The 24,348-nt window shown below is 44.0% G+C and overlaps 1 protein-coding gene across 4 annotated transcripts; it reads left to right on the top strand.

Annotated features, from left to right (window-relative positions):
- On the top strand, positions 1–23,857 carry LOC109640534 (CCR4-NOT transcription complex subunit 3-like). 4 transcript variants are annotated; one of them, XM_069516079.1, is made up of 20 exons: positions 1–179; positions 3,785–3,847; positions 5,699–5,787; positions 7,319–7,393; positions 7,988–8,077; positions 8,887–9,015; positions 9,334–9,429; positions 11,775–11,903; positions 12,138–12,228; positions 13,369–13,502; positions 14,981–15,037; positions 15,261–16,257; positions 16,477–16,582; positions 16,705–16,852; positions 17,407–17,541; positions 17,783–17,879; positions 18,275–18,476; positions 19,610–19,742; positions 20,191–20,316; positions 20,663–23,857. In XM_069516079.1, the coding sequence occupies exons 2-20, from the start codon at positions 3,823–3,825 to the stop codon at positions 20,759–20,761; spliced, it is 2,958 nt and encodes a 985-aa protein (XP_069372180.1). In that variant the 5' UTR covers positions 1–179; positions 3,785–3,822; the 3' UTR covers positions 20,762–23,857. The 4 variants fall into 4 exon arrangements, with proteins under 4 accessions (XP_069372180.1, XP_069372182.1, XP_069372181.1 ...); XM_069516080.1 differs by having other exon boundaries at positions 19–179; positions 5,699–5,766; XM_069516081.1 differs by lacking the exon at positions 17,407–17,541.
- The last annotated feature ends 491 nt before the right edge of the window (positions 23,858–24,348 follow it).

Below are 24,348 nucleotides of genomic sequence, written 5' to 3'. Positions count from 1 at the left end.
GTCCACCAGGGCCTCGGAGGAGGAGGAGGAGTTCCTGGCGGCCATCTTGGATGTGCGGACTGATTGTTTAGCGAGAAGAATTGTGAACATTTTAGAAAACAAGCCATTTTACTGAATCCCTGAAGCTTTGAGGGAGTGGAGGCGACCGAGGACAGAGACCGTCACACGGAACAGTCCGGGTAAGTGACCCTCGGAGCCGGAGGTGATGGGTTTGTGAACCGTCCCCCTCCGTCTCTCTCCGCCTCTCTCCTCTCTCCACATCAGGCAGCGCCGCCGGTGGGAAGCTGCGGCTCTCCACGCCGCTCCGTGTCCGTGTTTCTGCTCCTGAAAACGGGTTAAACCCAGCTCCCCCTCCGGTGCAGGGGTCGGTTAGTGAAGTGTGGCCGCTCGGAGGTCGGTGCCCACCGGCGGGAGCTGGGACTGCTGATGCCCGCCGTGTTGATAAACATCCCGGGAGAGGAAACGTTTGACCCCCCGCTCCTGCTGGTTCCGTCCGTTTGTTCCAATCCGACCGTGATTCAGTGCAGAAACCGGGGGTTCGAGTCCTCAGCTGCTCCACACGAGTCCGCCTGTTTTCAAGGGAATGCGAAAAACAACGTTTGTTGTGTGTTTCAGGAAGAACACGATGCACATGTCGAAGTAGAACAAGCAGGTGATGTCCGTGTTTCTCATGTGTTCCTCAGCTCAACTGCGAAAATAGAGTTAAACTGTCAAAACCCGTCCTCATCTCAGAATCATCAAATATTAAAGTGCCTCGGTGCAGAAAAAAGAGGTTTTACTCAAAAGTGGGAACATTATATAACAATCGTATCCATCACTTCCACTGTAATATCTCAAATATCACATATCATCTTTGGATTATGTGTTTTCGACAGTATGAGCTGGGAGGTCACATGTTCAGCATCTTCATACCTGCAGGAAACCTCCTTACGATTCATATTAATATGGTATTAATATAATCACTGATATCCGTAATCCCCAGCAAGTTTGTTATGTACAATTATCAAAAATTATAACAGACATTAGAGTCGCTCAAGAGCTGCTCATTCAACGTAATCTTGAACGATGCCGTTTTATTTTTCCATTAAATCCTATATTTGAGTTATACAGGGAGGTGTTTCTCATATTTAGTTTTTTAAAAGCATTTTTAATGTAGCACCACACAATTTATGAAGTCAAATTCATTCACGCAGCATCTGCACACTGTCCGTACAGTTCATTTAAGTTTTTGCCCTGAAACTCATTCTTACTCAAAAAAGAAAAACTACTTCCACAGACAGCAAATGTGAAATCATAGAGTTGTTTTAATACCAACATTTCACATCATTTTACAACGTAACTCTTGCAGAGTTTCTTGTTTTCGGTCTTTTCATCTGAGGCAGAATTAAGCGATAGATTTTATGTTTGTATCCGTCACTCGTGCTGCGTGACAGGAATAAAAGTTTTGTACATTACCTCATCCGTGAACATAATTTGCACCTTAGTGGCCATCAGGTAGATTTTAATCAGCAGTGGTGAAGAAGACAACAACTCCCATGATCCCGTGCTGCTTCATGATGTAATCAACGTAGTTCTTTTGTTGTTTTGATTGAGAGAACCATAACGGCCGCACTTGTACACGTAATTGTTTGTTTAAAGACGCTAAAATTAAATATTAATTGTTCAAGTTATTTTCTCAGCTGCTCTCTGGACATAAAATACACCTGGAAGCGTTTTTGTTGTCACATATAATTAAAGAGGTGTTAAGTTTAAACAATAAACTATATTCATTATATACATTTAATACATCCACCAAGGAGCCTTGATGGGTCCGAGTCCGCAAATTGTGGCAAATGATGACACCTTCGGCAAATTAGCTGAGCTGATGCTTTTTATTCTTTTCCTGTAACCATTAGTTTCCCTCAGGGTGCGCGTCGGTAAAACGTTATAACAGTTTCTGCAGCATGATCAGAAATGCCATTGTTCAATGGCCTGTGTCCGAACGTGAAAACGGGCCGGTGTCGTCCTGCTGCCAGTTTGTGCCTTAAAGCCGAGATGGCATTTTGTCGTCCCCTCAGACTGCTCCTTAGAAATACGTCTGCTCAGCGCGCGTGTCATCAACAGACGGCGCTCGATGCTACTTTGTTGAACACAACTCAGGTCCAGGTCAAGAGGATACACTTTTCAATTTGACCAAGCAGCAGCTGTGAAATTCAAGTCTGAATTGTTGCTCGGCGGATCGGACGTACCATGGAGGGAAAAGTCGAGCAGAACAGTTTATAACAGGTTTACTGCGGAGAAAGGAAACATTACACCACTTCATTTTGTCATGCAGCTTAGTAGAGATGTTCTTATACCATATTTCCATCCTGATACCGATTCCAATACCTGTCATAGAAGATTATTATCTAGTTTGATAGAAGGACTCGTATTGCTGGTTGTCTTTTCTGCTTTGCGACTGCCTTTGTCAAATTTGTGTAGTTTGAATTCGATTTCCAAAGTTTGCTGCTGCAGTCCATCCTCCGTGAGCTCCTTTTGCACTTGTGTGTGATGGTTGTTCAAATGCTTTCAGAGATTATTCGTGCCACCTCTCGAAACTGAAGTCTTGAACGTTGCACACGCCACCATTTTACTCGTGGGACTCTCCAGCGTGAAACATTACCTTAATGCGGACATTTTAGCCAGGTCTGGCTAACGCTGCATTACAGAAAGGCAGAAATAAACTCTTCTTTGCTGCTCTGAAAACAATACTCGCTCCTTGCTGCTGTGTTGAAGCAATGAAGAAGTATAAGTCATAATAAAAAAGACGCGGTATCGCAGAACCTTGTTTTTTGCGTACTCCCTGGTGCGCGACCCGTCATTTATCGGCAGTATCAGATATCTGATATCAGAACAACTCTGATGCTTAAAGACTTTTCACAGCATATTATAACTGCTCTGTTATGTTCATTAACTCTGTCCTGACTCATTTTACTTGTTAAACATAATTTGCACCAGAGGACAATAGATGCACGAGCAAAAGTGAAAGCATCTCACATGTTCTTATATAATATTACAAATTCTACCTAAATTGTCAGTAGACATTAATGAATTATTAGCAGTTTTTCCTTTGTGCACGATGCACTTAACATAACCTGCAGGTGAACATGTTGCTCTGCCACAGAATGTGGCGTGACAACCCCCGAGGACCGAACGCTCGTCCTATAGTAAGATCTGACTGGATGGACAGTGGATAAATATTTACGTAAGAGAAGGAAAGATTCAATAACCGCGGCTGCAGAGCTCAATGAATCTGTGTGGAGACTAAAAAAACATTGATGATTAACATCAGAGTCTCACAATCAGCTGAGGATTGCAGATTGAACGCATGTCGTCTTATCAGTGCCCCAGCATGCCAACACGTTATATGGAACATGCAGAGGAAACGGCATTGGATGCAACAAGTTCAAACGTCTACACGCAGCCGGCACATAAACAACTTCAGGTTTCTTGTTGTTACATTTGGAGAATCCTCTAGAGACGTTGAAGAATGTAAAGGTGCAACTTAACTGCAGAGCTGCACCTCTGGATTTGCTCAACGACACTTCAGCAGGGCAGAAGCTAATTAATAAAGAGGACAGTGTTCTCTACATGTCTTCCCATATGTCCCATATTCTTGCTATCGGTGTCTTCATTGAATTTTTTCTTGAATGTTATTTAAGTGGTTTCCTTCTGTCTTTGCTCAGCACATTTAGTGAAATATACAGCAGTTTTAATGAATTTACAGATAAATTAATAAATACATTTTGTTTTTGTTTTTCTGCAGTGAAAGAAGGCATGAAGACATCATCCTAGTTTTCAGTCATGGCCGATAAAAGGAAACTTCAAGGTGAGTTAAGTGTGTGTGTGTGTGTGTGTGTCTTTAGATGATCCTATCAGTGAACAGTTGAAGATTTCAATTTTAAATGAGAGAATTCTCCATCACCCAGCACACCTGTTTTCTTTTCTGCTCTGGTTTGGCAAATGTTGACACTTCCTGTTTGTGCAGAGGGTGACATGACGTCCATGTGTGTTGGCAGACATCTGTTCAGAAGTGCTGGCACACATTCACACTCTGTAGTGAGGACAGTCAGGAAGTGACTCCTCTGCCGCTGCTGCTCCTCCCCTCTGTTCTCGCCGCTTTTTATTTTTTAAATTTAAACAGCCGTGACTGTAACAGTGAAGCCGACATTGACTGATGTCTGGAAGCGTTCCCAGTGCTCTGATGCTACCCAGCATCCAAAGCTGAACACACAACACCGCAGCGTAACCCAACCCAGACCTTTGTGTAAAGACAGAATCCCCCCCGGGCTCAGCTCTGTCCCTCAGAAATCTTCCTCAGAGTCCTTTTTAGTCTGATGCCATTTGTCACCACAGGGCTGAAAACCCAGTTTGTGACAGGATTCATCCTCAATGATTCTCTGTCAGCTTCACTCATCTCTTCACATGTGCTCTCGTGACTTCCCTCTCTGAACAGCTGTCATGTGTAAAAAAACTAAACGTGTATCTCCCCCTGAATCTCAAACTGAATAAAGATGGAGCGCGGGCACCGACTCGGCTCCGTCAAATCGTAATGTATTATTTCAGAGGAGGTAGACTTTCATCTAAAAATAACACACCCGCAGCAGTGTCTTAACATCAAGGCTGTTTAAGGTCAGACTCAAACTGGAGTTTGTTCAGACGACTCTAGCTCCTCTCGTCTTTTGAATCTTCCCTCGTTTCTCAGAGTGACCACACAGTTGATCAAATAACAGTCATGTTGAGATAATACTTGTAACACAAAGAGCTGACGTTGTGGTTTTCTTCGCTGGAAGGGCTTTTTCAGTCTCGTGAACGGGAAATCTGCTGAATATCTGAAGCTGCTTTCAGCTCATATCTTCAAACATAAACATTGATAGTGATATATCTGGGAAAGGTTCATATCAACTGATATATTAGTTTGTGATTTTCGTGCGTGTGAACACGCTGGAAATCTTCATATTTGAGAAATAAATAATGAATGGATTATTTAAAATATGATTATGCTTCTGTCAGTCGACAGTTGAGTATATCGGTGTTTTCTGATTCAGAAATTAAAAGATGACTTTCCACACGTGTTTTCTTTCCTATTCTCATTTCACTACAACCATCATCTCTGGGTTAAAAATAATTAAACTGCACAAGAACAAGCGTTTTCCTGTTTATGTTTATTAGCGAACAACTTATCTTAGTCACGTGACTTGAGGAAAACATTAATCTGGGACACGGTGGCGATAACGAGGCCTAAATGATTTTCTCTTCCTGTCACCGCCTCCTCTGTTTGCCTCCGTGACCTTCCTCCGATCATGAAGCGGAAGATTTGAAAATGTGTGCGTGTAACCTCCTGCCTACAAGCTTAATGCACCTTTAGTGATTTACATATTTCATGAGATGTCGGACACCATTTGCTAATGCCCGGCTGTTCTGTGGTGCGTTTGTTGTTTTCCTGTGTGTGTGATTTGAAATTCGAGAAGCAACGTGACATGTTTAAAAAAAAAACTAACAGATTACGTTGAGGGGTTAATCCTCTCAAATCTGTAGCGTGGAATAACTTAAAAAATGTTTTCTGTTTTTAAACCAGCTCATCCGCTTCTTTGAACTCGCCCCTGGTGTTTTGACGTATTCATATTTGCTCATTTCACTAAAGTCTTCTCCGTATTCTGCTCCCTATCTCCTCCTCCAGGTGAAATAGATCGATGTCTGAAAAAAGTAGCGGAGGGAGTAGAACAGTTTGAAGACATCTGGCAAAAGGTGAGGAGGGACTGTGACAAGGTTTGTGCAAACTTTTATTTTTTTATCTATCGATTCACTCTCTCAATCATTCCGTCTGTTTTGTCTGTTCAACATCAGAAAAAAATGAAATGCCCGTCACAATGCCATGTCAGATAAAAGTCTGTTTTCTTTCCATTAACTTATCAGTTATTCACGTAAAAGGAACGATCATTGCAGCTCTGCACGTTTTACTCACCATTGATTCAGCGAAAGTTTTATTTAGATCATAAGAAAATGGTTAAAAGAACCTGTCACTATTTCCCAAGAGTCATATTTTGGTCTGATGACAAAATTATAATTTCCTCGCGATCAAAGAACAAACAAAAACCAAAATGCTTGTACATTTCGCCTGTGACAGGACATTTGTCTGCTTCAGCTGGCAAACAACCAGAATTTAGACCATAATCAGATTGTGTGAATATTTTCCACGATGCTTAGCTGCAGTGATTGAATTCTTTTCCTGCTTTTATTTCTTTATAAGTGCGTTGAACTGGGACTTGCGTTTGCAGTCATAATAATTAAATAAACACTGCAGTCACCACAACACAACGTGCAGTCCTCACTATTATTATTATTATTATTATTATTATTATTATTAAGACAGTGCTCGGCCCTGAGCTCCCAGCAGCCCGCAGGCCCAGAGGGCAGATCTGTTTGGCCAATAAAGAGGCAGAAACTTGTTAGTGGTTCAGTTAGCAGAGATCCCAGTCGCCCACTTTCCTTCATTATATCCTGTATTTATTGTTGTACTTACATGATCATCAGGAACTTACTGCACAGAAATCCTTTGACTTCCTGGAGGCTTGAATTAACACAGACATTTTCCCTTTGTGATTCGTGTGATTTCTGCTGATTTTATGACCCGTCTTCCTCATGTTTTTTCTTTTTCAGCACATTCAATTGTGTTACGTTATCAGATCAATAGCACAAAAACAGATGACATGATTTTATGTGACAGTTCTGAAATCGCTCTGTATTTCCAGAGCACATGTTTGATCCTTCTCTTTTTATTATGAATGTCTGGCAAACATGCAAACCTTGTTCCTTTATATATTTTTATATACAACTAGAATGTCTTATACTTCTGCCAAGGTCCGAAAGTCCCTTAAATTCTGCACCAAATCCTTCATGTTGGTTTGGATTTAGTTTATAAACTGTTTAAGTTATATGTAAACTTGATTCCCTACTGAATCTGCATCATCTCAGCTACACGTCAGTGGTAGATACAGGTTTCTGGGCCTATTTGTTACTGTGCAGTGGCCTTTAAAGGCCCCTACTGCCTATGAAACCATATATTGATCCACTAGGTCCAGATTTTAATTTGGATCTTCACCAAACAGCAAATGATTACAGATATCAAGTATACCAGAGTTTTATTTTATTTTTCATTGTGATTCATTAATTGTTGTCTAGGAAACCTGTTAAAAGAATGTGTTTAAAAATAAGAGTTCAGCTTTTCTTCCTGATTCATATCAATCATGTTTTTGCTGGACCGTTTCCCCTGTTAGACTCTGTGTCCTCTTCTCCGCAGCTTCACAATGCAGCCAACGCGAACCAAAAGGAGAAATATGAAGCAGACCTCAAGAAAGAGATTAAAAAGCTACAGGTAAAAACAAAGATCTGAGTTAAACCACTGAATAAAGTAAAGCTGTTGATGTTTAAATTCTCTCAAGGTTCACTCAGAAGTAAATAAGAAACGATGATGATGCAGTCACGTGCATTCACTTCCTGATTGGTTCTAATCAGCGGTGGCTCGACGTCCTGCGGGCGAAGGCAAAATGTGGTAAAACCTGACTGTCAGTAACAATTCCACCTTGTCGTCAAGATTTATCATGATTCAGCCAACGTGTCCAGAAAACAGGTGTGGTCCTGCAGCCAATTAGCAGCTGAGACAGAAGCTGGTCGACCGCGTGTGTGTTGTGTGTGTGTAGTATTGAATATCATCAGCAAGAAACTGTGTACGCTTCCTCTTGATGTTACCATGAGGACCAAACTTAAAGCCAAGCCTGTTGTCTGTATGAAATACACCATCCATGACTGTTAAATACGAGTCTCTGCACGTACCACACACTTCACGGATGTCTCTCTCTCTCTCTCTCTCTCTCTCTCTCTCTCTCTCTCTCTCTCTCTCTCTCTCTCTCTCTCTCTTCCTCCCCCGCTCTCCGTTCCTCTGCCTCCTCCTCTTCTCCTGGTCCCTCAGCGTCTTCGAGACCAGATCAAGACGTGGGTGGCTTCCAACGAGATCAAAGATAAACGGCAGCTAGTCGAGAATCGCAAACTCATAGAAACGGTGAGTAGGAACTGAAGAGGGAGCACACATCATGTTCATTATAACGCTCCCTCCAGGACCCGTGTTCACTCTGGAGGATTGAGTTTGTTTTCAACTCTTGAAAAGTGTTTGTCAGGTTATTACATTTTCTGGTGTGAGAAATTGCCTCTGAGTTCACCTTGTTACATTATAAACACTACAATTGACTTTAAAAAGTTATAAATGCACAGTTTATAAATTATAACTCTCAATATATATTTCTAATATTAGTTTTATGTAATTATCAAGGCTCCTTTAGAGATGGAAACATTTGCCTAAAAGATTTATAATTTCTGTCCTAATTGAGAGATATTTCTGGACTTAGATTCATTCAGTCAGAGCGCTGATCACGTGTTTATTCAATGTTCTCGTGATGTGTATTTAACTGATTACGTGTCCAAATGGCACCTCATTCAGCACTGCACTTCTTCGAGCCCTTAAAACACATGTTAAAGCTGATATGATGAACTGTTCTCGAGATTTGAGAGCCACAGACTTCTGGAATTATTAGATAAATACTTTAAGATACCTGCGGGTTTTGATCCAGAACCTTTCTTTTCTTGCTTCCTTTTTAATTTTTGTTATTTATTTTTTTGGGATCATCTGAGATTCAGTAACATTCTGTCACTTTCAATGTTTTAACACTGATAACAGTTTGAAGTGCTGTTGTAATAGATTTTCCCAGAGATGCTTCTATCTCGCCTCGATCGTGTTTGTAAATCGACGTGTGAGGTTTCAGACTAAGTCACAAGGGTTAACGTGAACATTATCTTTGTTGTTTCCGTCTGCAGCAAATGGAGCGGTTCAAGATAGTGGAAAGAGAAACCAAGACGAAAGCCTACTCAAAAGAAGGGTTGGGCCTGGCTCAGAAGGTCGACCCGGCCCAGAGGGAGAAGGAGGAGGTCGGGATGTGGCTAACAGTGAGTTTCATTACATCATTAAATGATCATGGGTCAGAAAACATGTTAAGACAGAACAAAGACAGATGAATGTTGCAGGTAACTTTTATGCACTCGTTGATTAATGTTATTTCATCATCGCCAATTGTTCCTGGGCTCTCGAATGAAAATCAGACGTGGAACAAATAAAACTCTAATAAATATGAATTTCAGCTCAAAAGCTTCTTATCCAGACTCACGTTTATCACCAACAAGCACTTCAATCATTTTTCAGAACCGTGTTCTCGTTTGCTGTGATATTAACTTCCTCTTCTTGTTTTTCTCCCTCTCTTTCCTCAGAATATGATTGACACGTTAAACATGCAGGTGGATCAGTTTGAGAGTGAAGTGGAGTCTCTGTCGGTCCAGACCAGAAAAAAGAAAGGAGACAAGGAGGTCAGTTCATTCTCATCTCTGATTCATTCGTTGTGTTCCTCTCTGCTCTGTGTCGTTTCCCTCCATTAACTCAGATCAGCCAGTCGACCCTCCGCCTCACAGAGCTCCTATGTCCTCCATTCATCTTCTGTCGCTCCCTGATGAGGATAACCTCTCTGACCACGTCTCTTAAGTCCTCTCCAGGGACCTCATTGATAGAAAAGGCTCTTTGACTTTAGCCTTGATGAGAGGACCGTCATTTTAAACAACACGAGATCGAGCAGGTTCTGCGCAGCCGCACACTTTCCCCTTCAGAAAGATCACTTCTTTGTTATGACAGTAGGAAAACATTTGCAACTGATTTCCTTTGGATCGAGACTTTCTCTGTAACTGACTCAGATTTTTTGCTCCGAGCGTGAAGTTTGCACAAAGGATCTTTTTATGAATGAGAGCCAGAGGGGTTTTATTTTTGTGTCACTGGCCAAGTCTAGAGATGTTAGAAGAAACGCAGCACCGAAGTTTTAAACTCTGTCTCCTCTATGTTAGCACATGGGACATGGACCAAACTAAAAACACAAAGTACATGTCATTCTATGGTCATTTGTTTCTGATAAGTTTAATTAGTTATTTCAAGCTATACAAATTTTACTTCATCCCTGGACCGAGGGAGGAAGTGGAGATGTGTCGCCCTTCCTCTTTCTTCAGTCTCTGCTCCCAAAAGTTGAGCCAAAACATCTGAATCGCCCCCTGGTGGCGGGCTGTAGTACACGTCTCCATGTTAGCAAATGGACCTAACTTAAAAAAACTAGTTGGTGTGTTGTTTATGAAAACACCAGACTCCATGTTAGATAAATACATACATACCTTCAGCTGAATGAGCTACAGAAACTTGACCGGCCTTATTTTAATCTTCATAAATAAATAAAAGCGATGTTGGCTGAGACAAAAAAAACAATTTGTACCATAAAACATAACTAGTTGAGTGGAACATAAAGAATTAAAATGTCGCCTGTTTGCACTCAGCACAGTGAAATCCTCGTGTTCCTGACATGTGCTGATGCAGCATTAATGTTTTGAGATGAAACACATTAATATGTTCCACTCTCTTGCCTCCGCTAATGTAGTGGCCGAAACAACACGCGTCATAAGTGTGTGTTTGAACAGCTGTGGTGTTTTAATAGTCCTCTCGGTACTGTCAGGCGTCCACAGCTCCGGTTCTGAAGCTTTCATGCAAAAGAAATTTTGGTCAAGATATAAACTGGAACACGTTTGACCCCGAAATACAGAAATAAACAAAATATGGATAAATACATAATAAAAGGTGTTTGACGCACTCGAGTGCTTCAGAACATGAATTAACTGTGAAGTAGTTGAAGAATTAAATATTGAAATCAGAAGTGGTGCGAACGATGCATTAAGCCGTAAAGTGAATAACGTAGCAGCACCTCCCACTCACATGCTGTTAAACCTCCTATATGTTTACTCACGGTTTCTTTTATTCTTTTAAATTTTTAACAGATTTTTCTCCTTATGCTTGTTTAGCCATTTTGTTCTTTACTGTTTGAATGAATAATTCATTAAAACTTACGCTTTGCATTGGAATGAAAGAATCTTTGTACCGAACGGAGGAGCACTCAAGAGTGAACCTCCGCCAGGGCGAAAGTGTGCTGATGTTGAAGAGAGCGGGGAAGAGATTCCTGGACTCGCCCGTTTATCCAGATCAGAAATAAATGGGTTCAGTAGTTTCTAAGTAACACTGCTGAAAGAAAGATAGACAAACAAAAGGAGAAGGAATTTGTTAAGCTTATTTCAAGGTACCCATGGTCACGTTACAGATTTCAGGGGGGAACTAATGGAATAAAGTAAAAGTAAAAATACAACAAGCAGGCGTCCTCTCACTATCCAGAAATGAAGCCAAAATATCCAGATACGAACGCCGTCTTGTGCCGACGACTTCATTCCTTTTTTTTAGATAGAGTCTGTGCAGTAGTCATCGTAATACAATCACCTGTTAGTGTCACCCAGTTTTTATATCATCAAATAATGAATTAAAACCGAACTTGTCGGAAACATGAGCAATTGTGATTTAAAACAACCTAAAATGAAAGAAAAGTTTTTGAGATGTATTTAGGCACGGAAGAGGCGTGTCCATGGTTCCAGACTGAAGATTTCTTTAGCTGCTTCGAGATCTTTTTTAGTGTGACACTATCTCAATCAAATGTCAAAGTTTGTGCAGAGACAAACATTCAGAAGGAAAATCTTAACATGTTCCAGTGTCTTAAAACTTTAAACCCAACGTCTGGGAGGACGGAAGTCAGAGTTTGAACTAATGTCCTCGCTGCCTCGATCCATTTGTCATTGTGCAGAAGCAGGACCGGATCGAGGAGCTGAAGAAGTTCATCGAGAAGCATCGATACCACATCCGGATGCTGGAAACAATACTGAGGATGCTGGACAACGACTCAGTGCAGGTGGACTCCATCAGGAAGATCAAGGTTTGTTCAAGTCTTTAGAAAAAACTCTGGGACTGAAGTGTTCTTCGTATTCTTTACAGTTTGTCTTGTTGCTTCTGAAAACCTTTTGTTTTCGTATTCATATGATTCCTAACTGACGAACTGCACTGTAACATTCTTCTTCTATGGAAAATCATTAGTGTAAAACTTGAAAAATATGATTCATGACATTTCTTTTCAAAACGAATGCGCATATGATCATTTCCTTGATTTCAGGATGATGTGGAGTACTACATAGACTCGTCGCAGGATCCAGACTTTGAGGAGAACGAGTTTCTGTACGACGACCTGGATCTGGAGGACATTCGTAAGTAGAGACAGAACCGGATTTAACCCACTAAAGTGAGATAACTACGGATAACGGCATCCAAACCACCTAATCATCACCGTTAACTGGATTGTGCAACACTCTTACAGGCTGCGTCCACGCTAGTACGTTCTCTTTTTTAAATTTGAGTCCGTCCAGATGAAAATACAAGTTTTTCAAACTATAACAGACCGGCAGCGATTCCACAACCCCCACATTTTAAGGGCTAGAAAACTCAGGAGTCATGTTGACGTCAGGCGCAAACAGCAGAAGTGAAACCTCAAAGTATCAGGAAGAAAGTAGCAACAGATGCAAATTCACAATAACAACACTGTTGTTGTTTGCAATAAATAATTTAAAACTTTTAAAGCATCTAAAGCTCCAGAGAGTAAATGTTGTTTTTAAGCTGCACCATGAGACTCTGCTCGTGAGGCGGCTTCGAGCAGCGGTTTGGTTTATGTATCGTGTAGATGATTCAGAGGCTCAGTCGTTTAAAGCGCCGCTGTTCATCAGGAGACTGTCGCGTAATTACATTTTGAATTTCCCATCAGTGTAGCTGCCGAACCACAGCGGCGTCCATGACCTTCACTCCTGACTTCAGTGCAGGATTATTGCACATCTCTGTGGATCTTACATCAGATCAGTGTGAGGCCTTGTCTACGCTACTCTGGATATTTTCTCAGACATTTCCCCTCAGTTCCTCAGACGCTTAAACAAGCATGCCGGGCCAGTAGGTGGCGATAAAGTCCACATCAACTCTCCATCATATACCATAGAAGAACTCTGTGAGCATGCTTGGTGAGCTTGTTCTCCTGTCAACCGGTTTAAGCTGCCATTATTGTCGTTGTCTCTGACACACGGATGCACAGTTTTTGCACCGAGCACTGAATCATGGTTTTAGTGGCTTGAGACGTCGTCTGTGTTTGGACGAGAGGCTCAAACACAGGGAGAAGCTTGTTTTGGAAAAATCTCCTCATTAGTGTGAGCAGGGTGTGAGTCTCGGCTCAGGTGGTCTGGTCCACAAGTTAAATGCACCCAAGTTCAGTGAAACTTGTGCGAGTCGACGTGTTAACACTGTTTCTTCCATCAGCTCGAGACTGTTGCTGACCTCTTCTCCCTCTGTGTCTCTGCTCCCTCCAGCTCAGACGCTGGTCGCCACCTCCCCGCCGGGACACTCGCACTTGGAGGACGAGATCTTCCAGCACTCCAGCAGCACACCCACCTCCACCACCTCATCTTCACCCATCCCCCCCTCACCTGCTACTTGCACTACGGTATGAAATCCACAAATTGACATCGCTGCGCTTTTTACATTGACTTTGTGTCTGTTTCCGGTCAGGAAATTAATGCAACATTTGGGATTTAGTGAGTATAAAAACATAAAGTTTGAGATTTTTCATACAGTAACATAAAGATTAGGATTAACTAGAGCCTCTCACGTGTAGCTTTTGTCTGTAATATGAGGGAATTTATCACCGATCAGCTGCTCCGTGAAGCTTTTCTCCGGCTGTTTGTTGTGTTTCCGACACGTTGGTTTCTGGAGCGTTTGTGGTGTCGAACGTGACTCAAACGAACTCCTCTACTGGCTATGGGAAAGGTGTCAAATCACTTTTTTTTAGGGTTCTAGGGTTTACTCATTTCTTTTATTGTTTGTTCTCCAACGTTAAATCTCGTGAGTCAAATTGAAAAAAGTAACCGAGCGTCTCTCGACCTCTGCTGTTCCACCAAAATCAATCTGCCTCATTAGTATCTCTTCAATGACCCAATCAAACAGTTGAAACAATCTCATTTCTGAAAGTGAAGCAGTGAAAGTGAGAAGTCAAGTCAAGTCGGGCCAACATCCAAAACATAATTACGAGATAATTGCCTTTGTATCTGTGATTTTAGTGCCCTGCCATCTGCTCTCATTGTTCTGCTGTGTTACCATTATATCATCTGTTCTTCCGATCCGCCCACCGACAGTACGCAGCGAGAGGACTTATTATATGTCTGATGTGTCTGAATAGAAGGCGTGGAGCCGTTAAACGCTGCTGGCAGGAAGCTATACTTTGGCATCAAGGTGAATGTAAAGGATGAGATGTTCAAGGACTCCTGGGAAAGCAGAAGTTCAGCTGGTTGTAGTTAAACTTTTAATTATCCAGGAGCAGTTTAAACTGAGACTTGAGCGCTGTTCGGCACAGTCACAGTCGAGTCTCGCGACTCAAACGTGTTTTTAAAAAGCAACTTTTCTAATAGACAGCACCTGAATACAGCTTCAGAGGAAAACGATTATCCACTCACCAAAAAAAAAGAGCAGAAATTTAAAGTTAAGATAAAAAAGAAACATGTGACATTACATTAAATATCATTTAGCTGAAGCGGCTTACAATTAGTGCGTCAACCATGAGGGTACAGTTCTTCAAATTAGATTAAAGCTTATCTGGTTAGAGTTTAGTGGTCGTAGGTCAAAGGTCAAGTTCTTTGTCCCATAAACATCTGAAAATGGACGTAGATTCCAGGTCTGGACAATAAAGACGAACGTGTCGGAAACCTGTTTAAAAAAAACTGAGGTTTCAAAACTACAGCTCACAAACCAGTGGGTGACAAAACAGAACTCGAGGAAATGTCTTCAAATTTGGAACGAATGTTCACTTGGACCCAAAGATGAACCTTTCAAGTTCTGCACATCTACGTGTGATAGAATATGAGTTGGATGTAAACTGCAACTTGACTTTGTCGAGTTTTTAACGCTTATTGCGCTTGGTTTTTTCAGGAGAACTCAGAGGATGACAAGAAGAGAGGACGTTCGACAGACAGTGAAGTTAGTCAGGTGAGTCCACACACGCTGGACACGTCTCTTGTTTCTGTGACTGCAGCCTCCAGGAACACAGACAGACATGTTTATTATTGTTGTGTGAATATTCGGGATATTATCTCCAGGCAGCCCGAGCATTGAACGTAACGTTCAGCGCTCCGGCTGCCTGGAGTGAAATAATTCATCAGTCTGAAGAGGAGCAGTTTACATCAAACAAGTTTTCCTATTTCTTTTTCAGTCACCTGTGAAGAACGGAAACCCTTCCTCCTCGTTATCCTCTTCCTCCTCCTCCTCTTCTTCCTCCTCCTCTTCCTCCTCCTCCTCTTCCTCCGTCTCAGGGCTGACCCCCTCCTCGCTGGTCTCTATGGCGACCATCGCCGGGGGTGGAGGCAGCGCCTCTGGGGGCAACAGTCATTACACCAACTCGGGGGGTCTCCTCTCCAACACCTCCGCTGGCAGCTACAGCAACGCCACCCAGCAGCCGCCGCACCCATCAGCACAGCAACAGCCGGCCAAAAACTCAGTGAGCCTCTCCTCCTCTGCACCGATAGCCTGCCCCAGCACCAACAGCCACCCCGCCTCCTCCACCTCCTCTCCCCCCAACGCCAGCACACAGGGGCTCCTGACTTCAAACTCCCTGCCCCCGCCTCCATCAGGGCCCACGCAGACCTCCAACAGCTTCGGCCTCGGTCTGGGGCTCTCTCTGGGGAAAGGCGGCATGTCCAGCTCCCTCACCACCAGCCCGATGTCCGGGGGCCTCGGTTTATCAGGGATGCCGGCATCTCTGAGCACCATGGCGAGCCTTCTATCCAGCTCCACTCCAGCACCGTACGCTCAGGCAGCCGCCTCAGGTGCGGTTGGCTCCGGCTTACCTGGCTTACCGGGCTCTCTGGGAGGCGTCAGCACCACGACCACCAACAGCGCGCTGGGCTCCATCGGCAGTGGGAACATCACAGTCGGCGGGCCGACATCTTCTTCAGGAGGTCTGCTGGGCGCATCGACAGCGATGGGCAGCATCGGCTCTGGGATTCTGGGTTTGGGCTCCAGCCAGTCGGGGATGCAGGGGCTGTCTCTGATGTCCCCGAGCCAGGTGGGAGGCCTGGCTCCAGGAAGCGGAGTAGGAGTCATCGGGAGCAACGGAGGCAGCTCGGGATCAGTGGGGAGCGGAGTGGTGGGAGGAAACTCGTCACTCTCTGTCAGACCGCCGAGCCGACAGAAGCAGAACGGCAGCACTAGTGAGTATCTGTCTGCAGAAGTGATGCTCAGTGGCTTTCCAGCATCTCTGGACCTTCATCAGAAGAATCATCAAAAGTTAGAAATGATAAAACTCCTTGGTCATGTGACACAGACTAACTTTACTACTGGTTGCTCCTCTTAAATAAATTAAAGGCAGTTTTGAACTTCATGACCAATTTCAGTTGAATACTCAGACTGTCTGTCTCCTCGTCACGCAGGTTACAGTGCCGTGGTGGCCGACAGCACAGCAGACTCCGCCCTCAACAGTGTCAGCCAATCACAAAACAGCCAACCCTCATCTTTGACCTCCACAGCCAATCAGCCGTGAGTCTGAAGGAGCAGTTTACCACTGTGGTTTATCTGCTAGTTTTAAATAAACCAAACTGGTGTGTGTCCCTCTCTCTGACCTGCTGACCCTCTGTTCCTCCTCTCCTCCTCTCATCCAGTAAGGATACTGGTCCCAGTCTACTGGGCTCTATCACTTTGTCGTCCAGCTCTCCATCACCGGGCTCCTACAGCGATGCCAAAATGGTGAGCGGCGGCAGCCTGCTGAACGGGCCGCTGTCCTTCTCACAATCCTCTGATGGCATCAAGGTGAGAATACAAACACTCGTGATGTGTGAATATAGAAACTGTTGCTGTGACAGCCTCCACTCTTCTGGTTTCAGTCAGCAGCAGGGATTTGCACCCACTCAGCCACAAGGGGCTCAACACATTGGGCAATAAAGTTGATTTATACTCGATGGGAGCAGTTAACAGGAGTCCCACAGTAGATATCTACAGTCAGAGTTCACACATTGATATCATCGCTGCTCGCTGGATAAAGATAAATATAAAACCAATGGTTTAGAGTCAGATTAAAAAGATAGACCTTTAGTATCCTTTTAAAAATACAGCAAGTATCCCTCATATTAATGTTAGGATGTGGGATGTCGTGTCCATGATGTGATATCTACGCTCATATTAACGTTGCTGTCGTGTCTTCTCTTTACTTCCGCTTCAATGAAACATTAACGTCCACCAGAATCTGGGGGGGAAAAGATTTCTGTAATGTCATCTATTCTGCAAACACCCACCAGGGGGCATCCAAAATGATTTGGCCTCTCTTTGGGCCTCTGTAATGTCATCCATCTTTATTTACTTTCTAGTGTCACAGCTCAGGAACTCTGAGCTTTCTGAAAATACCAAGGTCCGAGTTTTCATGTCTACCACAAAAAGAAAACCTTCTAATCGATTCGGAAAACACGACCCTGTTTGAAGACAACATGACCCTGAAAGACGAGGTATGGGAAAATAAAATTCTCTTGGCAATATAAACGTTTTTGTTCCGTTTGGATGGAGGGGCCCGGCAGCACACCGATTCAAACAGCCCAAAAAGCAAAGCCAAAATGATTTCCATGACAGTGTTGTCACTGGTGGGTGGAAGTTGAGTTCCCCCGTAAGGGCAGGAAGGATAACTCCGATAACCCACGACCAGGAGAATCTGTTTTCCCATGAGTCTCTCCTCTTGTCTCTCCTCATCAGCCCCAGGAGCCTCTGAGCAGCCTGAAGTCCATGGCCGAGCGAGCAGCACTCAGCTCAGGGATGGAGGGAGACGTGCCTTCCCTGCACCTCACCCCAGGTAACACACACATTAACACGCACACACACACGGACACACACACTGTGCATGGAGCTGAATAAAAGGAGAGAGAGGGTTGCCACGGAGCAGAAATAGGAAAGCTGCAGTTTAACAGAGCAAAGTGTCATCTCACCTCCCACACTCATCCTCCTCTGAGCAAAAACTGCTGATGATTTATCGTCCCTGACTCAAATTCTCTGAATCCTGAATCCCTCCATCCTCATTTTCCCTCTCTGGCACTCTTTTCTTCCCTCGTTCATCCGGGCTCTGACATTAACCTACTAAGACCTAAGGCGTCAAATAAAAAAACGTCTCTAAAGAAATAAGCACTGTTTGAAAACGACCACCTCGGTCCTGAGGGTTTTCTGACGTTTCTGTCTCTGTCCTCTCCTCAGACATCTTCCCCAGCAGCACTACAGCCTCCTCCGGCCCCCCGTCAGCGCCTCAGACCTCGCTGTCAGAGGTCAGCATCCCCCCGTCGTTGGGGGTCTGCCCACTGGGGCCGGTGCCCGTGTCCAAAGACCAGCTCTACCAACAGGCCATGGAGGAGGCGGCGTGGACGCACATGCCCCACCCGTCTGACTCCGAGAGGATCAGGTGCAGTGAAATTCAAATTTGTAACCACACGATAATTCGTCCTCACGCTTCCCCGCTGAGGTAGAACTGGTTTTCATTTGTTATTTGATGATATAAAAACGAGGTTAAACGTCATGATTGACAGCTGAGACCGGCTCGGGATTGGTTGAGTGGCAGATTTTGTATCCAGGATATTTCAACGCGTCGACCATCTTTATTTAAAGTCTGTGATTTAGATCCACGCCCCAGGAGACATAGAAAAAATGGTGTCAATGTATTTAAAATATATATTTAGTATTTTCACCTCAGTGTGCGGTGACACAACACACACACACACACACACACACACACACACACACACACACACACACACACACACACAGAACAGATAATGCTGCTGCTGCTGTATCTACGATGTTTTCAGCCCACACAGGTACAATTGACATTTAAATCCAAACACTCAAAACCTCTTGTCCCACAGAACCTGTTGTTCAGCCAGAGGGGGAGAGTGACACACACACAAACACACACACAAACACACACACACACACACAAACATAAACACACACTTCTCCTTTTCTAGTGTTGAAAACAAGCATCTGACGTTGACGTTTAAATAAAGACCAATATCTATAATCCACTGTCACGTGCTTTAATCTTCACCTCGTCTCAGTAAAGTTAATCATTTCAGTAACCTGCGTGTTTCAGATTGTCGAGTTTTGTCCCGTCAAACGTTTCGTCCTCTTTGTTTGACGCGGTCGGTAGTTTTTTCGGGACAGGGACACGTGGAGTGGAAACAAAAAAGACAAAACGTGTCACGGATCTAAAAATACAAGGTTTAGATGGAAAACAGCGTCCGAGCAGAGCGTTTGACCCACTGGTGAATTTTCCTACTTTGTGCGGATTCATCAGGGTCAGTCGATGGTTTCCATCCGGCTCGTTACTTCAGGTCACATGACGGGGTCAACACCTTTTTTAGTTCAACAAGATTCTTAGAGGAGAAAAATAATAAAATGCCGGACTCTTGTTTTATTTATTCTTAATAACAATCATTATATTTATTCATATCGCACATTACAGTTGTCTCACTTTGCCTCCTCCTCCCCCCGTTGTGTCCCCCACTGACGGCCTCCCTCTCCTCCTCTGTATTTCAGGCAGTACCTGATGAGGAACCCCTGCCCCACCCTGCCTTTCCACCACCAGGTGCCACCGCCCCACTCCGACACTGTAGAGTTTTACCAGAGGCTTTCAACGGAGACCCTCTTCTTCATCTTTTACTACCTGGAGGTTTGTGGGATCACTAAACCGACTGATGATGCAACATGACGCACGGGAGAGAAAGTTCAATGTGGAAACAGAGTATTCTCAGTACATTCAGGTTTTTAGTTGCTTTTCTAAATCAAAGCAGAAGCGTTAAAGGAGACATCGCTATCCTCACAATGTCCGTTGCTGCATGTCGGCCTCTGCTCTTACCCAGCATGCATTATGTAAATGAAAGGGGGCATCATGACATCACGATGCAAAACTCAGGATTACTTTCTTTTAAATCTACAGAACATAAAGAACCTGTTTTATCTCCATCACTTTGTTTAATGAAGTTAACGTCTCTCTGCTTCCGTCTGTCTCCTCCTCTCTGCTGCCGTCTGTCTCCTCCTCTCTGCTGCCGTCTGTCTCCTCCTCTCTCCGTCCTCTGCCTCCTCCTCTCTCCGTCCCCTCCCTCCTCTCCTGTGTGCAGGGCACTAAGGCCCAGTATCTGGCAGCCAAAGCCCTGAAGAAGCAGTCGTGGAGGTTCCACACAAAGTACATGATGTGGTTTCAGAGGCACGAAGAACCCAAGACCATAACTGACGAGTTTGAGCAGGTCAGTGCCACACGGTTGAAGTGTTGACGTGTGTCTCAGCAAACAGAATGTTCCCAGGTTTAATCTCGCGTCTCGTTATGTTTCCCTGTCTCCGCGCCGTCTGTCCGATCCTTGTGAAAACGATTTCTTAAAAAAAACACTTTGAGGGAATTTCTTCAGAATTGGCACAAATGTTCATTTTGACTGAAGGATGAAGTGATTAGATTCTGGATGTTTAAAATAACCCTGTGAACACATGATCACCTGTAGCGCATTGGGGAACTACCCTGTCCCATTCATCGGTTCAATTCTCAGACGTAGGTGAAGAGGGAACCCTGTGTCATTGTGTTTTTCTGTTTCACTTCAGGGAACGTACATTTACTTTGACTACGAGAAATGGGGCCAGCGGAAGAAGGAGGGTTTCACATTTGAGTACCGGTACCTAGAAGACCGTGACCTCCAGTGACCTGCGGAGAGAAATGTGGAAGGACAGACGGGCGGACATCTGAGAACGAGAGAGAGGCACGGGACGTGGACGGAGGGAAAAATTAGCGAATAATTGAACGAACAAAAACGGGCGGTCCAGTGGCTGACATTCCTGGTTGTGACCTCAGCTTGGTGTTGGGGAAAGGAAACGTTCTGGGCCGCAGGGCGATACCGGTCCCTCCCTCTGACCCTCCAACCTGGCCTCATCCTCCCACCCTCTCCTCCTCCTCCTCCACCATCAGGTCTTTTATTTCCATCTGTTCCTGAACTGGAACTTTCTTTACGAAGACTTTGTTTTGTTTTGGCAGATAAAAAAAAAAAAAACGAAAATCACACCTGACATCCTGACGACCACGTGCTTTTCCCTCTCTGTGTTATTCTGTTGCTTTGGCTTTAAAAGCTGTTGCTTGCATTTGCCCCTGAAGAACCAAAGATAACAATTCGTACAGTCGAGGCTTCGTCCTGTTTCTAAACCGACTAAAGACGTAGCTTGCGTCGAGGCTCCGGACCACAAACATAAATTGGTGCTGCAGCATCTCAAACTTTGGACTGACGCAGGTGACAAATGTGACTTTGGCTTTTTTTTTAAATCGAGTGTGGACGGAGGAGAAGACGATGAGCGAGGACGTGAACCGACTTTAAAATAACCTGAACCTGTAACAACCGTGGAAACAACAATTTGATTGCCAAACTAAAACTAACGCGGCGGTGAAAAGTTTCTCCTCCAGCTGCTTCAACAACAACTTATTAAGCTTCATCGCTCATGAACCTAAAGCTGTCTTTAGACATGAACATCGTGTCCCGACATTTGTCTCTGACGTGTGAAGGAGCGGTTCGTGTCTGAAAGCAGCTTAAGAAACGGATCTTTCCCCCGTTGAAGCCTCCTCTGGCGTTTCACCGACTCCGGCTGGTGTTCGGTCGGCAGCGGCCGGAGTCAGAAACACAATCACGCGTGGGTGAAGGTTGGTCGTGGGCGGCTCACAGGCCTCACTCTCTAAAGTATCTTTCAGAGGCTCTGTTGTTGTGTTCGTGTGAAGTGGTAAAAGTGGCCGGTTCGTTTTGTGAATCCGTGGCGTCTAAAAATATCCCGCCCTGCCTCCTCCCATCCAGTTAACGTGGAGGAGTGTGACAGCAGAGCCGCCGAGGTGTCGGTAGTAACAGGCTTTTACCCGGTGGGCAGTGTTACGTCACCGTTAGAGGAGAGGGATCAGAAAACAAGGATTTGTAGATTTCGGAATTTAAGTTGAACCTCCACGTTTCGGTCCTCGAGCTTTTACGAGCATCAGCCGCTCAGAGCGTTCGTTAAGTTAAAGGGTCAGTTCACTCAAATTATATAACAAACACATTTTCCTCTTTGTCAGTTCCCTGTGAAGTGAAGATGTATTCAGGTTATTCTTCTGAGGAGCACAAACAGTTTTTGGTTATTTGCCTGAATTCATCACGTCACATGACGTCACGTGGCACCTGATCTCAGACGTGTGGTTCAAACTAAAATTCTAAAATTACTCACGGCAGCAAAATCCAAGATTAAGACGGGATTAATCTGAACGGTGTCACTCGAGCTTTTTTAAATTCACACTTCCTCCACGACTGAGGAAGATCAACTTCTTATTTTGCCTCAATTCCTGAAACAGATTTAAAACAGGAAACACGCACAACCGCTTTCTCCCCGAGTCCAATGACAACGATCGATACCGGAATCGAACGTCTCGTCTGACTCTCGGCAACAAGCATCATCAGCATCGTTCAAACGTTTTCCAACATCTCCTCTGTCTCACGTTCTTTTTTTTTTTTTTTTTTTTTCACATCCACCAACGGGGCAGAAAAAACATGATTTGGTTTTCGATGAACGAGAGGGTTTTATTTTTTGTAATTTGTGTGAACTGATCCTTTAACAACTGAAGCTCCAGCAGTGATCCGTGTGAGCGTCGTGTGTTTGATTCCACCAGCAGCTGGATGGACAGTTTGTCCTCCGTCTCCCTCCTCCTCCTCCTCCTCCTCCTCCTCCCTCTCTCCGTGCTGAAGAGCACAAACACCAGCACTGATGCCCACACCTCCTCCTGCGTCCTCCACGTTCACACACTGCAGCGTCTGACAAAGCCTGACAACACACACACACACACACACACACACACACACACACACACTCTGTCCGGTTCTTGCCACCATCGGGCGTTTTCCCTGCTGCCGAACTCTCCGCAGCTTATTTTCTTTTTTTAATTCAGTTTTCTCCTCCTCTTGCTCTCAGCTCCTCCTCCTCTCCTCTCTCAACGCCAGGTAGATATTTCCTTTGTTTCTCAGGAAGTATGTCATAGATCATTTTATGAGGAAATGTATCCGCCAGCAGCTCCGGCGCCGCAGCACAACAACAACAACAACAACAACAACAAAAAAATAATCCTCCGCAAACAGACCAGCACCAACATTTTCATTCGGGATAATTCTCACGAGCGTTTCTCTCCTTCGCTTCTCTCACCAGTTTCTGTTTTCGTTCACCAAAAGCTTTTTCAAAAAAAAAAGAAAAGAAAAGAAATTGAAGAAAAAAAAAACAAACATATTTTCCTCCGTTGTTTGGAGCAGCACCTGGACGAGAGACCATCTTTATATTTTGTATTTTTTGGATTATCTGTGGTAGTTTGTATATTATTTTTCCTTTTTTCAGAGACGGGGAAAAGCGTTTAAAATCCCAGAGGAGGACGAGGACCCTGTTGTTTTTAAAGATCCTCTCAACAGGAGCGTGGTTTGTTTTTATAGCCGAACAGACACAGACGACTCGACACCTGACCCACAGTCCTGCTTTTAACCTTTTGTTTACCTTTTTGACAAGCGTAAGGGTCGAGAGGTCGATCGAGAGCCCAAATGTGAATCTCTCTCTCTGCCCCTTTGACAAAAGTGTTGTATAGACTCCTCCTTCAAACCTCTCCGTTGGGTTTTTTTTTTTTTTTCCTCTTTTGTTTGTTGTTGTCGTAAGACAGCATGAAATAATGACACTTACAAAGTGCCGCTGAAAAAGTAAATAATGAAATAACCATGAATAAAGGATTGTAAAATATTAAAATAATTACTTTTCAGAAAACCGGGCTGTTGCTGTGGTTTGTGTGAAACTCTCACGATGTCGAACACACAAAACACAATGTTCACGTTTGCAGGTTGATGGAACAATAAGACTTTTAGTGGGAGAACAAACACACAACGTTAACGCACAACAACAAATATTATGATTCTATTTGATTTGACATTCATGAAACAAACCCTGACTCCATGTTAGTGGATGGGACGTGGACCGAACTGAGTAAACGAAAACGCTTTGTCTTCACTGTCATGTCGTCCATCTTTGTTTACAGTTAACAGTGGCCCCTGAAAACAAAATGTCCGCCTTGTCGTTGAGCGAGGTTAAAATCAGACGTTCTTTTTTTTCCCGACGCGTTGAAAGTTATAAAACAGATAAATAAGAAAAAAAAAAATCTTAAGTAGCAGGAAATAAAACGCTGGACTCATTTATTAAGACACATGGTTTTCACACCGTCACAGCTTCACCAGGGGTTCAGGGTTTTTGCTAAAGGGCAA

The sequence above is a fragment of the Paralichthys olivaceus genome, chromosome 20 (genome assembly GCF_024713975.1).
Source record: "Paralichthys olivaceus isolate ysfri-2021 chromosome 20, ASM2471397v2, whole genome shotgun sequence".
In the NCBI taxonomy this organism is placed as follows: domain Eukaryota; kingdom Metazoa; phylum Chordata; class Actinopteri; order Pleuronectiformes; family Paralichthyidae; genus Paralichthys; species Paralichthys olivaceus.
This window is presented reverse-complemented; position numbering and strand designations above follow the sequence as displayed.